Source organism: Semicossyphus pulcher, unplaced genomic scaffold (assembly GCF_022749685.1).
Source record: "Semicossyphus pulcher isolate SPU_LCO1_2020_fin unplaced genomic scaffold, fSemPul1.0.p SCAF_25, whole genome shotgun sequence".
Taxonomy (NCBI): domain Eukaryota; kingdom Metazoa; phylum Chordata; class Actinopteri; order Labriformes; family Labridae; genus Semicossyphus; species Semicossyphus pulcher.
In genome coordinates this window covers 8,828,787-8,844,429 of record NW_027211699.1, presented here as the reverse complement: position 1 = coordinate 8,844,429, position 15,643 = coordinate 8,828,787, and the positions used below count along the sequence as shown (strand labels likewise).

General features: G+C 40.9%; 2 protein-coding genes across 2 annotated transcripts in view; one reads left to right on the top strand and one right to left on the bottom strand.

Moving 5' to 3' along the window:
- Positions 1-854, bottom strand: part of hdac5 (histone deacetylase 5) — a 52,938-nt gene extending 52,084 nt beyond the window's left edge. The window contains exon 1 of the mRNA XM_069675862.1: positions 640-854. The gene's annotated coding sequence lies outside the window, so the exon portion shown is untranslated. The remainder of the gene's footprint in view (positions 1-639) is intronic.
- A 5,418-nt stretch (positions 855-6,272) lies between these two features.
- Positions 6,273-14,980, top strand: cyb561 (cytochrome b561). Its single transcript, XM_069675792.1, has 6 exons — positions 6,273-6,563; positions 8,101-8,308; positions 11,805-11,903; positions 12,017-12,120; positions 12,222-12,379; positions 13,411-14,980. Exons 2-6 carry the CDS (start codon positions 8,104-8,106, stop codon positions 13,601-13,603), a joined length of 759 nt encoding a protein of 252 aa, XP_069531893.1. The 5' UTR covers positions 6,273-6,563; positions 8,101-8,103; the 3' UTR covers positions 13,604-14,980.
- Positions 14,981-15,643: the final 663 nt, after the last annotated feature.

Here is a 15,643-nt window from a genome sequence, read left to right as displayed (position 1 = left end):
TCATGCATAAATGTACGTGCAGGCTGGACAATAACATAATAATTCATTGGTTTATAACTACCTTTCACACCTACAGAGGATGAATTATGGTTCTAACTCTCTAATGATATTAGCCTCAGTGTTATTAGATTATTTGGTTGCACTGTTAGCCATTAGCAAGACCACTTACTATAAATGTAGAGGGATAACCACAGTCCTTTTTCTAGCTTTAGGCTAATACTGTAAACTGTGGCTGTTAAACTTTTGGGTGCTAACCGTTGACTAAGTTTTGCCCTCGTTAGCTGCTAGCTATTAAGTTAACTCCTGGCCAATAAATGGTGGCACATAGTTAACTATTGATACCTGAGAGCAGAGATTAGCAGTTAGCTGTAAATTGTTACCTGTTTGGTTTGGTAGCTAGAAAGGTGCATCTGTCAGGCGTCAGCTATGTCCTCTAGCTAGCTACAGTAGTAACGTTATGGTAACAGTTTTTAAGTTAGCAACGATGTTAACTGCAGATTACAGGAGTTTTCACCTCTGCAACCCTTCTACAAGGAGCCTTGAAGTGCCTGTCGGTAGGTGTATCGTTGATTTACTGTCACGCACACACGTACACATACATGCACGCACGCACACAGTCTCTCATAAACCGCACCGTACCGTGGATGTCGGCGGGTCCTCCTGGAACGCGTATTAGCGCAGAGGTCGCTTCCTCCCGGCTTAGATCTCCGCGGAGGCTCGGTGTCCGTTCAGCTCCGCCGCGCTTTGATTTCACACGAAAAGCGAATAATTTAAGAAGCAGGACGTGTATCACCTCCCACCGTTTCACTTCCTCCGTATTTACAGTTTGCCTCTCTCCCCCCCTCTCTCTCTCTTTCTCCCTCTCTCACCCACCACCAACAACAACATTATTGACGTCCTCCTCTTGCCACGTGACCAGTCTGCTGGGGCTAAAAATAGACTCAATAGAACCCAATGGAGGCAGACAGACATGGCTGAGAGAGACAGGGAGGCAGACAGATACACAGCGAAGCTGGTCGTCTGTGCTTATTTCACCGTATTTAACGTTTCCAACCCATAATCACGATTCACCACATTCAGATGGCAGCCATTTTCCTTTAATGTCACTCTAAGGCGGGGAAGCTAACATGCTGTTATACTGTATTGCTGGGTTTTAAGTTGTAAGTCGTATAAACTCTGGGAATTTGACAAATCGTTTTCATTTAATGCGAAGGGGAAATCTGGCAATAAATTGTGGTATATTTGTTGTTTAAAGCTCTTGTGAGGAACTTTTGGTTTGTGTTGATTTTGGCGCCCCCTGTGGACAAAGCCATACCTCTTATCTCTTTGCAGATGTTGTGCTGTACATGCTTAAGTGGTGTTTTTTCACAATAAAATCTCATCCTGCTGTCTTTAACAGCCATATCTATCACTCACTTGAAATCTTTGCCCTGAAAAATGTAACAAAGGCAGCGTGCAGTTAATCGCTTCGTCTGACACCTACCCCCCCCCCCCCCCCGTCAGTGGGTTCAGGCATTAAAAATAACTACATAGAAGTAATCAATCTTGTCGCTGATGGTCTGGTTTGCTTTTGTAGCTCATATAGAGTAATCACAATTAATTTCAGTCAGTTTCAGAACCAGCGAAAAACTCCTCAGCGGAGCTTTAAGCAACATATTTGATCACACTTTAGCCGCCTTCAGCCAACAGTTGATGTTAGCATTCAATCACTTCCTAGCACACATCACCAGTGGCTACAAATCCATGTAGGATTCATGTGCAAGAAATGCAAATGATGCAAATTCGTCAAAAACAAATACAACAATGAAGGCATACTACGAAACACAAAAAGTGCAGCGACAGAAACAGCAAACCTGCAGCAAACACTTGAATGATGCAAACCCAGAAAACAAATACAACTGAAAAACGCTCCATATCCATTCATCATAACAAGGTGCTCCTGGCCTGTAGGGGGCGCTAAGTGGGTGGTTTTTGGTGAAACATATTTTAGGTAGAAAATTAATTTAATTTACAGATTGTTGTCAGACTGATACGTTTACCAACCTGGAAGACAATTGTATGACATCATAACGGCATTTGTACTTCCCAACGGAGCATAACAATATAGGAAAATGGCCGCCTTGTAAATACGGGTTTAATGTCCAAGCTGAAGTCAAGGACTGCACACTGACAGACTTTTAAGACTATTCCCAATCGGTTGAGCAATACAAGCCTGGAATAATCAATCAATAATATAAAACCAAAATATTTTAAAACAGTCAGAATAATCAGTTCAATTTTGTATATTAAGCAAAAACTGTAACATCACACTTTTCAGCCTCTGAATTGCGACAGTCCTTCTCTTCTCAATGCAGGTTTACTACCCTCCTGTTTGTTACTCTCATGTGTTATCTTTACATTTGAGTCACAGAGGTAAGAAACTGATTTAACAAAATATAAATATACTCCTGCGATTTTGGAAAAACCCAGAAGCTTGTTTGACAACACCAGTTTTGTGAGGCTATTTTCAGAATGGTCACAGACTTATCTAACCATCTGGATGAACACATATTTAATCAGATGCTATTTGCTAAGCTTTTTGACAAAAATGCAATTGTATTATGTGTGAGAGACAAACTGGTGCTTTAACTGCCTCAGCAGCACTTTATCTAAGCGCATTATAACAGCAGCATAGACTGTTAATCGTGTAAGAATCATAAATTCGTAACATATGCAACACTAAGGTTTGTATATTTTAACTGTGGTGGCTCCACTGTGGCTCCATCCCTGTGAGGTTTGTCAAATTTGATTTAAAAATACCTTTAATTATGATGCATAAGGAAATAAATGGCCCAGTTAAACAAGATTTAATTTGGAAAAGGGTAAAATCTCACTCTCATTCATCACAGTATAAGGAGAGTAAAAAGAAAAGCGACGAGAAGAGGAGGCAAAGCTGAATCTATAAATATCTTTGCACATTGTGACTGCAAAACAGATAGATGAGGAGGAGGAGGTGGAGGGAACAGAAAAGAAGGAGAATATCGGGAATAATGAGGGAGTGGAGGAGGTGGGAGAATGCGACAGAGCAGGGAGGAGAGGAAAGATGAAGGAGAGATGAAGGAAGGAAGGGATGAGGAAAGGGAAACAGGAAAAGAGGGTGAATATTCTGCACGCACAGAGAAGAAGAAGAAGAAGAAGAAGGGAGGGAGGGCGAGCGGGGGAGGTATGAAAAGACAGCGAGAGTGAGAGACAGAAATAGAGAGAAAGAAAGAGCTATTCTGGTAATGATATTGTTGCCATGGAGAAGCTGTCCTCAGTCAGACTACTCCACAGGTGCCTTGTGGCTATTTTTTTTAAAAGACTTCTCTGATTGGTGGAGGTCTTTGGAAGAGGGAAATATTGATTGGCTGACATGGGTGAAGGTTAGAGGTCATCAAATTAAGCTCCAAACGCTTTCTCATATCCTCCTCCTTTCCTACCTCCCCTGCTCGTTCATGTCTTAATGGTTGGATATTAATTCAATGTAACTAAAATAATACACAGTTTACTGCCTAATCTAAAATACACGCTGGACATGTTACATCTAAAATCCCCATATTGACACTATTTTGACGGCCATCTTCCTCAAACGTGAGGCTATATTTCAAAGGAAAACAACAAATTTTGTAACCCATTTGTTACCAGAAGACGACAGCTAATGTTAGCATTCTGCTAATCCCTAGCTAACACATAAGAGCTTGCTAGAATACACTTAGCAGCTCCGGTTACTTTGGCAAATCTATCTTTCCATCAGAAACTAAAATATGATCGACTTAAAATCAGAGACGGACGTTGTGTGGGTTTTTTGTTAAAGGTATAGAGCTGTGTTTTTGACTCATTCTGTTCCGGCGCCGTCAGTTGTTTTAAAGGTCTGATAATGGATCAAATCTTTGTCTCTTTAAAGTTAAGCTGTTCGACTTAACGCCCCCTACAGGCCTGGAGCACTTCCGTTGTTATATCTGGATTTGTTGCATTTTCTTCTGCATTTTATTTAGGGTTAAGTTTATTTGCAGCACGTTTGTCTTTTTCTATTTGTTTTGCATTATGGGAAAGAGTTTTAAATTCACATCATTTCTGAAGTTTCTGTTCGTTTCCCCTAATTGAAACCTTTTGGGCTGTTGCAGCTTTTTTGCCTTCGCCTGCCGTCGTAGAATAAGCTCTAAAAACACACTGTTTATCACCATTCCAGCACCTAACCAAGTCTCACTTTTCCTTTTGATGTCTGGCCCGTCGACTCTTCCAGATAGAGCTTCAAGAGGATTTTGTTTCTGGGAAATAGAAAGGTAACTGGTTAATTTGATATCGAGGACAAATGTGAATTCACAAAATTACACTTCAGGCCTGTTCCATCCTAAATCGGTGTTTCTAAAATTGCGACCTCATGAGTGGGTGGATATAAAATCTCTGTCTAATAGAAGCACAGGTTCAAACCCACACAGGTAGAAATGTGTCCAGTCACACTGATGAAGGGCCAAGGTCTTCATCATCATGCTGGAAGAGTGCTGGGAAAAAATTACCTACTGCTGCCGTTAAAGGTCGTTAAAGGTGGTTAAAAAATGGAGAGAAAGAGGCAGAGAATCAGATGGAAGAACATGTCAATATGTAGCACACGCACACACACACACACACATACAAACACACACACGCAGCAAAAGGAGCAGTGGTGAGTCAGCCTGTGAGTCACAGGAGAAATCAGAAATGTCAGACAGAAAAAGAACACACACACGCAAAACACACTCACACACACACACACACACACACACACACACACACACACACAGCTGCAGCCACCAGTTTCTGACATTAATGAAGACAGCTTTGACAACTGTTCCTTTCTCACCTTCTGCGTTAAGGTAAGAGAGGAAGGCTGCCTGACACACACACACACACACACACACACACACACACAATCCTAACAAACACGTGAGCCCCCTTCCTGCCTTGTTTTTAAACCTGCAACACAAATTAATGCTGCAAACAAACTGCCCGATATTTAAGAACACATCTTATATAATTACTAACAGGAAAATGCAGCTCATCCATAATTCTCCATCTTCCTGTTACCCTCTGAGACCCCTTCCAGTGCCCCAGACCACAGGTTGAACACCCCTCATCCCCTGCAAAAAGAAACGCTGCACCTTTTCTCATTGGCTGCAGGATCATCAAGGCCTGCAGCGCCCTCTAGAGAACAGGAAGGGACATGCACGGATGTTTAATGACAGTTTTTGCAGCGAGGGCTTCAACTTCAGGAAATATTAGTTGTTAATGGATTTGTATGCAAATCAAACAATGTCAGTCAAAAAATATGAGGTGTCATTACATTTGATGACATCCTCTCGTTGTCTATTAATCAAAATCAGAACCAGAAATACTTTATTTAAACCTAGGGGGAAATGTGGGCGTTACAGTTGCTCTTGTACAGAAGAAGCATGAGGAAATTTAGGGAATAAAGAAATATAGGAAATATAAACACAAGTAAAAGATATGTAAAATAGGTGAATTATATATACAATGAAATAAGAAATAAAGATAAAACATAAAATGCTGAGAAATAGGATCTATGCTGATTTAAATATAAATGCCAGAATTGTAATATGAATAAGAGTTAAATACAACATTGGTAAACGAACAGTGTAAATGCCAAAGCATTGCACGATTAACGATTAGAAACAAGTAATTTGAGTAATGTCAGCGAACGTACCAGTCCTTAGAGTAGTAGTATTCATAGTATTGTAGTATCAGTTAAGTAGTGATAAAAGCATTAGCAGTGTTAGCTTAAATGCTACAAATGCTTCGTACATTAATCTCGTGTCTGATTGTTCACATTTACCTGATCCTCGTCTAATGAGCCGCAGTGATGCACGGACAGACATTCCGTCCCCCTCCTCTTCATCTCCTCCATGTCCTCTCCTCCCCCCCGTACCCAGGGTTGTCAAGGCAACAAACCTTTACACTAAGGCTATTAGTCATCCATCCACTCCGCTCTCTCTCTCTCTTTTCTGATGTTATTGAGACGTTTGTGACGTCATTGTGACGAGCCAAATTTTATGAATCCAGTTTATTATTAAATTTAATGCAGTACGATTTAAAGTCTTTATTAATTAATGTATTTATTTATGTTATGAATGTTATTTTAACGTCTTTGACGTAGGCTAATTGTCACGAGACAAATTATCTGGCTCCTGTTATTACTACATGTAGGTAGGTAGTGTTTATTCATTTATTTATTTACTAACCATGTGCCTGATTTTACTTAACAACACAATCAAAAGCCTAAAATAATATTATCAATAACAATAATACGAAGAAGAAAAAGAAAAAGAAGATAGAAGAAGAAGAATTTGGCCAGTGGTAGTATTACGCTGCTTTTTTGCTTTTCTCCTCGTCACAGCTGTCACATGGGTTGGGCTTGTTTAGGAGCACATCCAAAACACACACACACACACCCACGCACACGCATTTTCACAGACAGCAGGAGGAGAAGGCGGATCTGTAAGTAGACTCCAGGACTTCATCGGGGGGAGCAGAAAAGAGACTAAAACGCAGTAAGTATTTCACATTGTTAGCTCGCTCTAACGCCTTTCAATTTCACCGGAAGTTAAACACCTTTAAAGTAAAAGCTCGTGTTCGGTCATGTAGATCCTCACAGGTAACAAGTGCCTGTAATTTTGTGTAACAGCCTGTAGTTGTGGCAGTGTGTCTGTGAGGTATGGGCTCTATGATGTGTCTGCACCGGGAGTGATAATTGACTAAAATGAGGTTATAATAAAACACTTTCAACGCGCTGTGAGTGTGCACGAGCTGCGATAACCAGGCGCTAAGAAATACGTTTGATTTTCGCTCATTTCTGCTCGTGTCCTCATGTAACTCCCGTCAGCTCGCTGCGACACTTCCTGCCTAACGTCATTTTAATGAAGTGTTTATGTTGTATGACTCGGCTGATAGAAAGCACGACAAAAGCAGCAAGTCCAGAGTCCATTTCCTGTGTTTTATCTCCAGTTGTTTTATTCTGAAGGAGCCGCGTGCTGCAGGCACGATCTCTTTCTTAGAACTCATTAGTCAATGACTTTATTGTGAAATTATCTGCTCCACCTGAGTGGTCTTAAGAACAGGTGTAGCCTGCTTATAGCTGCATTTTTTAATCAGTTACTTTGATTATATCCCTTAGCTAGTTTTGAGGTACATGTACTATACGCTCAAGTGTTTTCATCATATAAAACTGTCTATTTCAAATCACTAGTAAACTACTTTTCCTGCAGTACTTCACCATATGTTGTCACGCTACAACTGCTAATTAATTTTTTGACTGCTGTTAATCAAATGGTGACAAACTCTAGGTTGTAACACTGTAAAATGTTGAGTGGATGGCACTGTGTTTATATTGTATATAAATAAAATAATGTAAATTAATAAAAATATGATTCTATTTTCAATTTGACCTTTAGTTAATCAGCTTTGTCCCAGTTAGATCAGAGATCTGTGAGGGAGATCTGGGCAATAGTGTTGGGAATTATTGTTCTTCGAAGGGAGCCGGATCTTTTGGTTCCATTCCTTTCTGGGAACCGTTCAAAAGAGCGGCGCACCATTCGCAAACGTCACAACACTACTGGGCAAGAACAGCACAGCATTTCCAACAATAAACAAGAAAACACATGGAGTACACTAACGTAACATTTCAATGTGCAGATGAAACCTATGACCTAAACGTATGAGGCTATTTCCTTATCAAGATTAAGAGAGGATAAGTAGGCAGGAATTTTGCCCAGAATGTTTTTTTTTAAATACATAAAAAATACAAATATTCAAGTCTTTGTACTTGAATCACTGTGATACACTCTGTCCAGTAAATGAAGGCTTCAAATATCTAACAAATATATTAAGAGCTATGATGGTAGCAGCAGATACACCCAAATTTCCAGTCACCATATGTAAATGAGTGCTCACAGACAGGGTTACTGGGCCCTGGCTGGCTCTGTGTTTGTCTTCCTCCCTCAGCTTTCTGATTTATTTCATTTTAATTGAATAATTACAGCCCGAGGCATCACTCGTACTCTGAAAAACCTTCTGCTTTTTCCTTCCCAGATAATGGAGGATCCTGCTCCGCGTCCAGGAAGCTCTTCGTTTGTGTGGCTGGTGGGGGCGTCGCAGGTTGTGGGTTTGGCGTCGGTGGTGCTGACCGGTGTGTGGATGGGTCACTACCGCGGCGGTTTCGCCTGGGACGGCTCAGCGCAGGAGTTCAACGTGCACCCTCTGTGCATGGTGCTGGGGATGGTCTTCCTGCAGGGCGATGGTGAGTCTCAACACTGACCTTAGACCTAGCTTAAACTCACTGGATTAGCTTGGTCTGCTATGAACACTGATGCAGCAGTGAGGGATGATATTAATACTAGAGGTGGGACGAAATATCGTTACGGCAATATGTTGTCGTCCTGACTCGTGTGATACAGCTATCTATAAGCTCTAAACAAATGTTCCTGCAATTTTGACTCCTCACAGCGGCACTATTGACTTATGACTTTTCACTTCAAAACTAAAGAGGCCTTTCGGATGAGAGGTGAAACGTCTTCAAGAAGTCCAGTTGCCTTTTGGATTACACTTTGAATGAACTTCCCAGACTTATATCTATGAAGCAACACACATTTGTGCAGCATACCGTCTCTAAAAGTTACAGCCTAATATTTGTGACGCCAAAAATGTCAACATGTATCAGATTTTGTCAACAAAATGCCACCCTAACTGGTATGTTTTGGTTTAGCTCGGCCTAACATTTAGTAAGCAACATGCTAATGCTATGTTAGTGTTAAGCTAAGCTTAATTCTGCGAGGTTGAGGCTGAAAGGAATTCTGTCATTACACTTTATGAAACCCCCTTGTCATGTACGGGTGCTGCTTTTTGCAAACTAATTGTTGTTGCCCTTAGAGACAGCATTTTAGCTAATTGCTAATTTGTGAGTGCTGACACGTCCACAGTAACAAGCAAGGTGTGATGGAGGCAGAGCACAATTTAGTATTAATTTGGTATTTGCGATTAAGCGGTTAAGGAGAATCCAGACTAAGAATCTGCAGCTCTGATTTGATCTGATTGAATGCTCTTTTTCTTTTCCACCAAAGGTTCAGCCTCTAGTGTCTCTACCAAATGACAAAGATCTCCATCTCATTGTAATTGAGATATTTCAGTCCCTATCACAGCAGTGGGCTGTAACATTAACCATCATGCATCACTAATATGGATTAAAATTATGTAAAAAGATCAAAGTCGTTGCAGGAAGTGACACCAGTGACATCTTAAGATTAACCCAGCTGGTCTTACGTCTGTAAGTTGTCATGGTAACGCTACGTCAGGTTCTGATAAATTTCTGTAAATTGGGTAAAACTGGAAGCAAAGGTCAGCAGAGCCTGGAGGCTGTGTTTTAGTCGGCCTGTTGGTGTCTGTCTTTGGATACGCGTGTGCGCATACAGTCTGTGCTTTAGCCTCAAGCTCTGCCATCCTGACCTGTTGCATTAAGCTAACACTGCCCAGGCACCCATCAGTCCCCCCCTCATCCCCGCCCAGCATGTCTGAATTATTCAGAGAGATAGACAATGTTCGAATCATCAGACAGGCCAGTTAGTTTGTACATTTTTAGGATGAATCTGTGACAGTGTGGCCCGGCAGGGAAAAGAACCAACAACACAGGATTTAGTTAATAAACTACTGTATTAGCTACATGCTCCTCTGTGGATCGAGAAAATCCCACCCTCAAGACCGTTTGGACCACTTTAGGTTTGTGGTCAATGTGACAAAAGCCTCATAGTATTTGTAAAAGGAACAGGTATTCTTAAAAGCAGAATACAAGAATAAAAGGGGTCAATAGGCTTCAAAAGAAACATATAAACCAATAGTAGTTGAGTGTTGATGTCAGAGACACAACAATCACAGCTTAGTAGCTTTGTTGCACCACCTAATTTAAAACCACTCTCTCTTGTCTCTTGTCGTCATTTTACACCGCAAAAGATACAGTATGAACTTCATGATCTCCTGAGTGACTGAGTCAACAAGCTTGCTACCTGCCAATTAGCACGATTGTTAGTAGTGTGCATTTGGGTGTGTGAGCATGATGTAATGGGAGGTGTTGGGGAGTGAACTAACATAAAAGGCTTAATCAAACAAAACGCTGGTCAGGCAGAGAAAGAGATGTCTAGCAGGATGCTGAGCTTTTATATCACGTGGAGCAATGGGCCCAGGTGCTCCAGATCTGGGAAGGTATGACAATCAGCTCCTCTGGCACCTCAAGAGCAAACATATGCACATAAGTACCTTTATCTGAACCTAAGCAGGGGCTGTCACTGTGCTGTTTTAGCAGTTGGAGTTGGTAAAGGGAGCACAGTCTGACACCAAGTGGGTTACAGTTGTCTAGCTTGGGGGAACAAGTTAGGACAACTCACTAGGAGAGAGGAACAATCTGATTTTTGAATTTTTTAAGCCATAAGAAGCAAGACTGGAAAATGTTCTTCAAGGTCTTGGGACATCCAGCATCCATATCACTAAGATTAATAGAAATAGAATCTAAACTGCCTCAGTTATAAGATTAAAGAGAAACATAGAGCTGTGTGTCTTCTGCTTATCAGTGGTGAGAAACACCACGTTTCTAGAGTATCTGGCTAAGAGGGGAGCCTGAATATTGAGAACAATAGAGGACCAAGAGTGGAGCCCTGAGGGACTCCACACTTCGAATCGGCAACAGAATCATGACAGAAGGCAGCTGTCCGTGTTACAACCACTGACAGTTTTTACAGAGTGAATGTTGCCGCTAGCTAGGAATAGGTTGAATCCTGCATTAACGGTTGTCTAACAGCAGTGTACCGCTTAATAAATATGTTGTTTAACGTAAAATATGGCAGATTTGATGATGATTTGTCAGATTCCCTGTGTTCATACGATTCGAACACAGCAGTACATTCTTACAGCATTTGAGCTTCCCATCCTGAGTTTGACGTCAGAGAAAATCAGTTTTTTTTGGTGACTGACTGTCCAAATTTGTTCCGTCCAAGTTCTCCTTAATCCATTCATGCTGTTTGTCCTCACAGCAGCAAATCCGGGTCACGTCTGTGGTCTCAAGAATAAAGACAAAGTGAGATATTGCTGTTTTTCTCCCTCTTTGTTTCACCCCTGCAGCCCTTGTTACTTTAGCTAATGAGAATAAGCAGATTAGTTGAACTGGTTCCTGTTTTCTCAGAGCTAGATTGAATCATGGCAATAAAAGCAAAGGGCAGCTGGGCATTAGACGGGGTCTGACGAACACCTCGAAGCTGATTCATTGTGATTAAGCTCCCTTTTTGTTGCCACACACACTATTGAGGACACATTTGACGGGGAATCTCCGAATCTTTGCTTATAATGCATTTCACACCTGAATCATGTGGAGTGGGCGTGAAAAACATAACCTTTCTAAGTTTAATGTATGAGCATCATATGATACATTTTTGAGGAATCAGAAACACTGCAGTCCTTATGCTCACTCTGTAAACAACAAACAGTGTGAAATGTGTGAAGCTGCTTAGTGGAGCTGGTGTAAAGATGCACAAACAAAGGATTTAAACTGAAAACAATTAGCAGTCGTGTAGTTCAAACTTTTTCCCCGATGAGGAAAAACATGAACAGGATCAGTTTCTGCACACCATGCATGAATGTTCTCTGTAGGCCTGGAGGTCCATGTGCTGTTCTGTATGTTGACCTTAGATGGTCACGTCTCAGTATTACATTTTAGTTAATTGGATTACTAGTTAATTCAACTTTCTCTCCTCCAGCCATCCTGGTCTACAGGATATTTCGAAATGAGGCCAAGAGGAACGTAAAGGTGCTTCACGGCATCATTCACCTGCTGGCCCTTATCCTCAGCATCATAGGTGAGAGAGAGAGAAGTGGATGTGTGAAAGTCCAGATATTAATTTATACAACTATAATATTATTATATATTGTGTGTGTGTGTGTGTGTGTGTGTGTGTGTGCGCGCGCGCAGGTTTCGTAGCGGTGTTTGACTTCCACAGAGCAGCAAAGATTCCAGACATGTATTCTCTACACAGCTGGTGTGGCATGGCTACACTGGTCTTATTCTGCATACAGGTACACACAAGCGCACACACTTTAAGTAAACTACATTCAGCTCAAGTGTAATGTGGATTAAAACAGTAATTAAATTTTTTTTTAACCCCTGATTTTCCCAGTGGGTGATGGGCCTGGCATTCTTCCTGTTTCCTGTGGCATCATCATGGTTACGCGCCTTGTACCTACCCGTCCACGTGTTCTGCGGTCTGGCTCTGCTGGTCATGGCCGTAGGGAGCAGCCTGCTGGGCATCACGGAGAAACTCCTCTTTAGCATCATGTACGTCAGTTTGTTTAACTTTATCTGCCTGTGTCTACATTCACTTTACTTAAGCAAGTGGAAGTGCACAAATTATGGTCCCATTGGGAGTAAAATTGATGATTCAGCAGGTTATACTTTAACGCGTGGCTACCATGTCATGAAAAATGCCTTTTTTAGTTTTCAGTTATATTAAGAGACTCTAAAAAAGTTACACTAAAAGACACCCTACAAAGAACCTTCTCTTTACAGTCAAGCAAAATTTGCATCCTGCTTTGTACCACAACAGTAGTGAATTACAGAGGCTCCCTGCTCACCAATATGGGGGCCGCCAATAGACTAATATTAAAGTAACTTTGATTTACAGATGCAATTTGCCTACTAGGCTAGCATTAGCTGCTAAATGAGCATTTACTAACCCCTCACTTCCCTTGAGCTCCACCCTCTGGTCCAAATATATCACTTCTTGCTCCAACAAAACAATATGGTTAAATCCAATGACTTAATCACAGTTACAGCAATTTACAGATGCGCCTAGCTTACCAGGCTAGCGCTAGCATTAGCTGATAACTTGGCATTTGCTCACCCCTCTCTCCTCCCGCTCCACCCTCTCATCCAAAGATGGAAAGAAGAATGAAAAAACAAGATGGCGACAGCCAAAATGCAAAATTCCATTCGTCCATTTCCTATATACAGTCTATGTTAAAAAAAAAACATTCTCAGCAACCTTAAGTGTAATCTAACATTTCAAAAGTTTTTATCACATATTTTGTTTATTTCAGATGTCTTTACAGCCCCTTATAAAACAAATGAAGGAAATGCATGTTTCATGTTAGCTAGCAGCAGTAGCTAATGTTGTGTTAGCATTAGCATCGAGTGAATCCAGCTCTGATAAGGCTGTAGGAGACTTAACAATAAACAGTAAGGCTAATTTTAATGCGATAAAATTACAAACAATAACACTGGAAAATAAGCACAATTTCCTGATATACATCCAAAATAAATATTTTCTTGTATTTTCTTGTGTCTTACTTACGTCTCTCTGGGTTCAGGCCGACCTACTCTAAGTTCGACCCAGAGGGGATCCTGGCCAACACCTTGGGGATCCTGCTGATAACTTTCGGAGTGCTGTTAGGCTACTTGATCACCAGGGAGGAGTACAGACGTCCACCAAACCCAGAGGAAGAGGCTCTGTCCGTCCACTTTAAGACCCTAACTGAAGGGGGGTCACCCTCCACACCCTGACCTCATACGGATACAAGCAGCGTCCTGCTGACAGACTCACTGTGCTACAAGTCTCTGTTAATACCTATTTAATATTAGTCTAAACACAAATTGCCATGAATGTAGTCGGCTAAGTGACTGCGGCCATTTTCTTCGACGTCGCGCTCAGGGTGGGAAGCTAAACAACAGGTTATAGGTTGTTTAAATGTGGGGATCCTGACAAATCATTGTATTTAACAACTTCTAGATTGATCAGCACGGAAAAGACAATGGATAGGAGAAAACAGGAGGGTCATGGTGCCATATTCGAAGGTAAAACAAGATATTTGATAGCCCATTAGCTAGAACTAGAAAACAGCTAATGTTAGCAAACCTCCTAGCTAACATTACCATTAGCTGGAAAGTAGCTGAATGCTAATGTTGCTACTTGATTGTAGTGTTACACGATACAACAGGAAAGCCATACATTCCTAGCTAACATTAATGTTAGCTAACGAATGGTTGTATGCTAACATTAGCAGTTGTCAGATGGTAGCAAATGTGTTATCAAATATTGTTTTACTTTCACATCAAAATTTGTCCCACCATATTTTCACTATCCAAATCTACAGCTTGTATTTCAGTGTGCTCGATATGTATCTAATCATAACCGCATATTTTCTGCTGCTATGTTTATTTATTACTTTTGCTATGCATGTGTATATGGAGAATTTTTTTTTCAGTTGTAATGAGGTTAAGCTTTAGCATTCACATGGTCGCTGTTTAATTAAGGAAAAAGTTTAAGTTTATTTAAATATTTTTTGATGAGGAAAAACAGTCTAAAAGATTAATTTGCACATCAAAAGTAAAGCTGCAACTGGACCTGTCTCATGTGTTCATCCGAGTTGAATCAATCTTTATTAAACTGACAAAAAAAGTTCTCGGAACTTTAGCTTACTTTTGTATTTAACAGTACTGTTAATTGCACTCTCATGAAGTCTGCCTTTATATCTAATGTCCCACATTACCTCCCTATCCCAGATAGGTGGTGAGAAACCCAGTCAGTAGTCTGTCACAATAACTGTACTCCATTTGTTTGTTTGTTTTTGCATTTAAATGGACTGTCATATAAAATATCTGTTCAGTGTATATTAATGTATGTAAGCGGGTGTATTTAATAGTTCCATTACTTTATATATTTTTACTTACAGCTATTAAATTCATGTCTTTGAATGTGTCAAACCAAATTACAAAGATAGCTACAGTTCGTTTGCCTGACTCAGCACTAGTGCCTATACACAGCTTTAACTGAAATGTGGCAAATTAACATGGATGTTTAGTGGATGCTGTTTGTTTATGTCTATCAAAGAAAAGTTCTCACCTCAACGGGACAACTTGAAATAAATATTATTGTGTTAATTTTCTGTTGGTGCAGTTGAATTTTTCCCCTCACTTAAACGTAGGATATGATTCCAGATATTAAGCCTTGTTTACAACCTGGTAATTTTTTACACTAAAGGAGCAGTTTGTCCCTGGAAAAAGCCACTGTCAGTCAAAGCTGGTGTTCTCTGTAATCGATAGAAGCAATAATATTTGAAACTGGCGCCATAGCTGTGGAGAAAGTTAGATTGGTACTTTTTTGATCCCGAGGGAAATTTAGGACTCCTGCAATGCTCAGTGTGCATTGCGCCCCTCCCTCTTAAAGGAACGGCCCAGTGAGAGACGCTGAAGTGAAATACCACCGTTTTCCAGTCACGGACATTGATCGCTGCAGGCAGTGGCTCAGAGCGGTACAAACTCCGAAATATGACAAGAATATACCAGTGGATCGTCTAAAAAATCTTCAGGTCTGCAGTGTACATTTCAAACCTGACGATTCTGAACGAGACACGACATCGGAGGCAGGCGTCCTAGATTGAGGAAGTGTAGTTTAGCGAGCTCCCTGGCCTCCAACAGATGACACGTTTTACATAGCCTGGCGGAGGTTTTCCAGGGCCCATTGGAGAAGCAGATAGCTTCCTCTAAAGGCACAGAGACAAATTGCATTTTTTTCCTACCGTAATAGCATTAGCTCCCAATAAT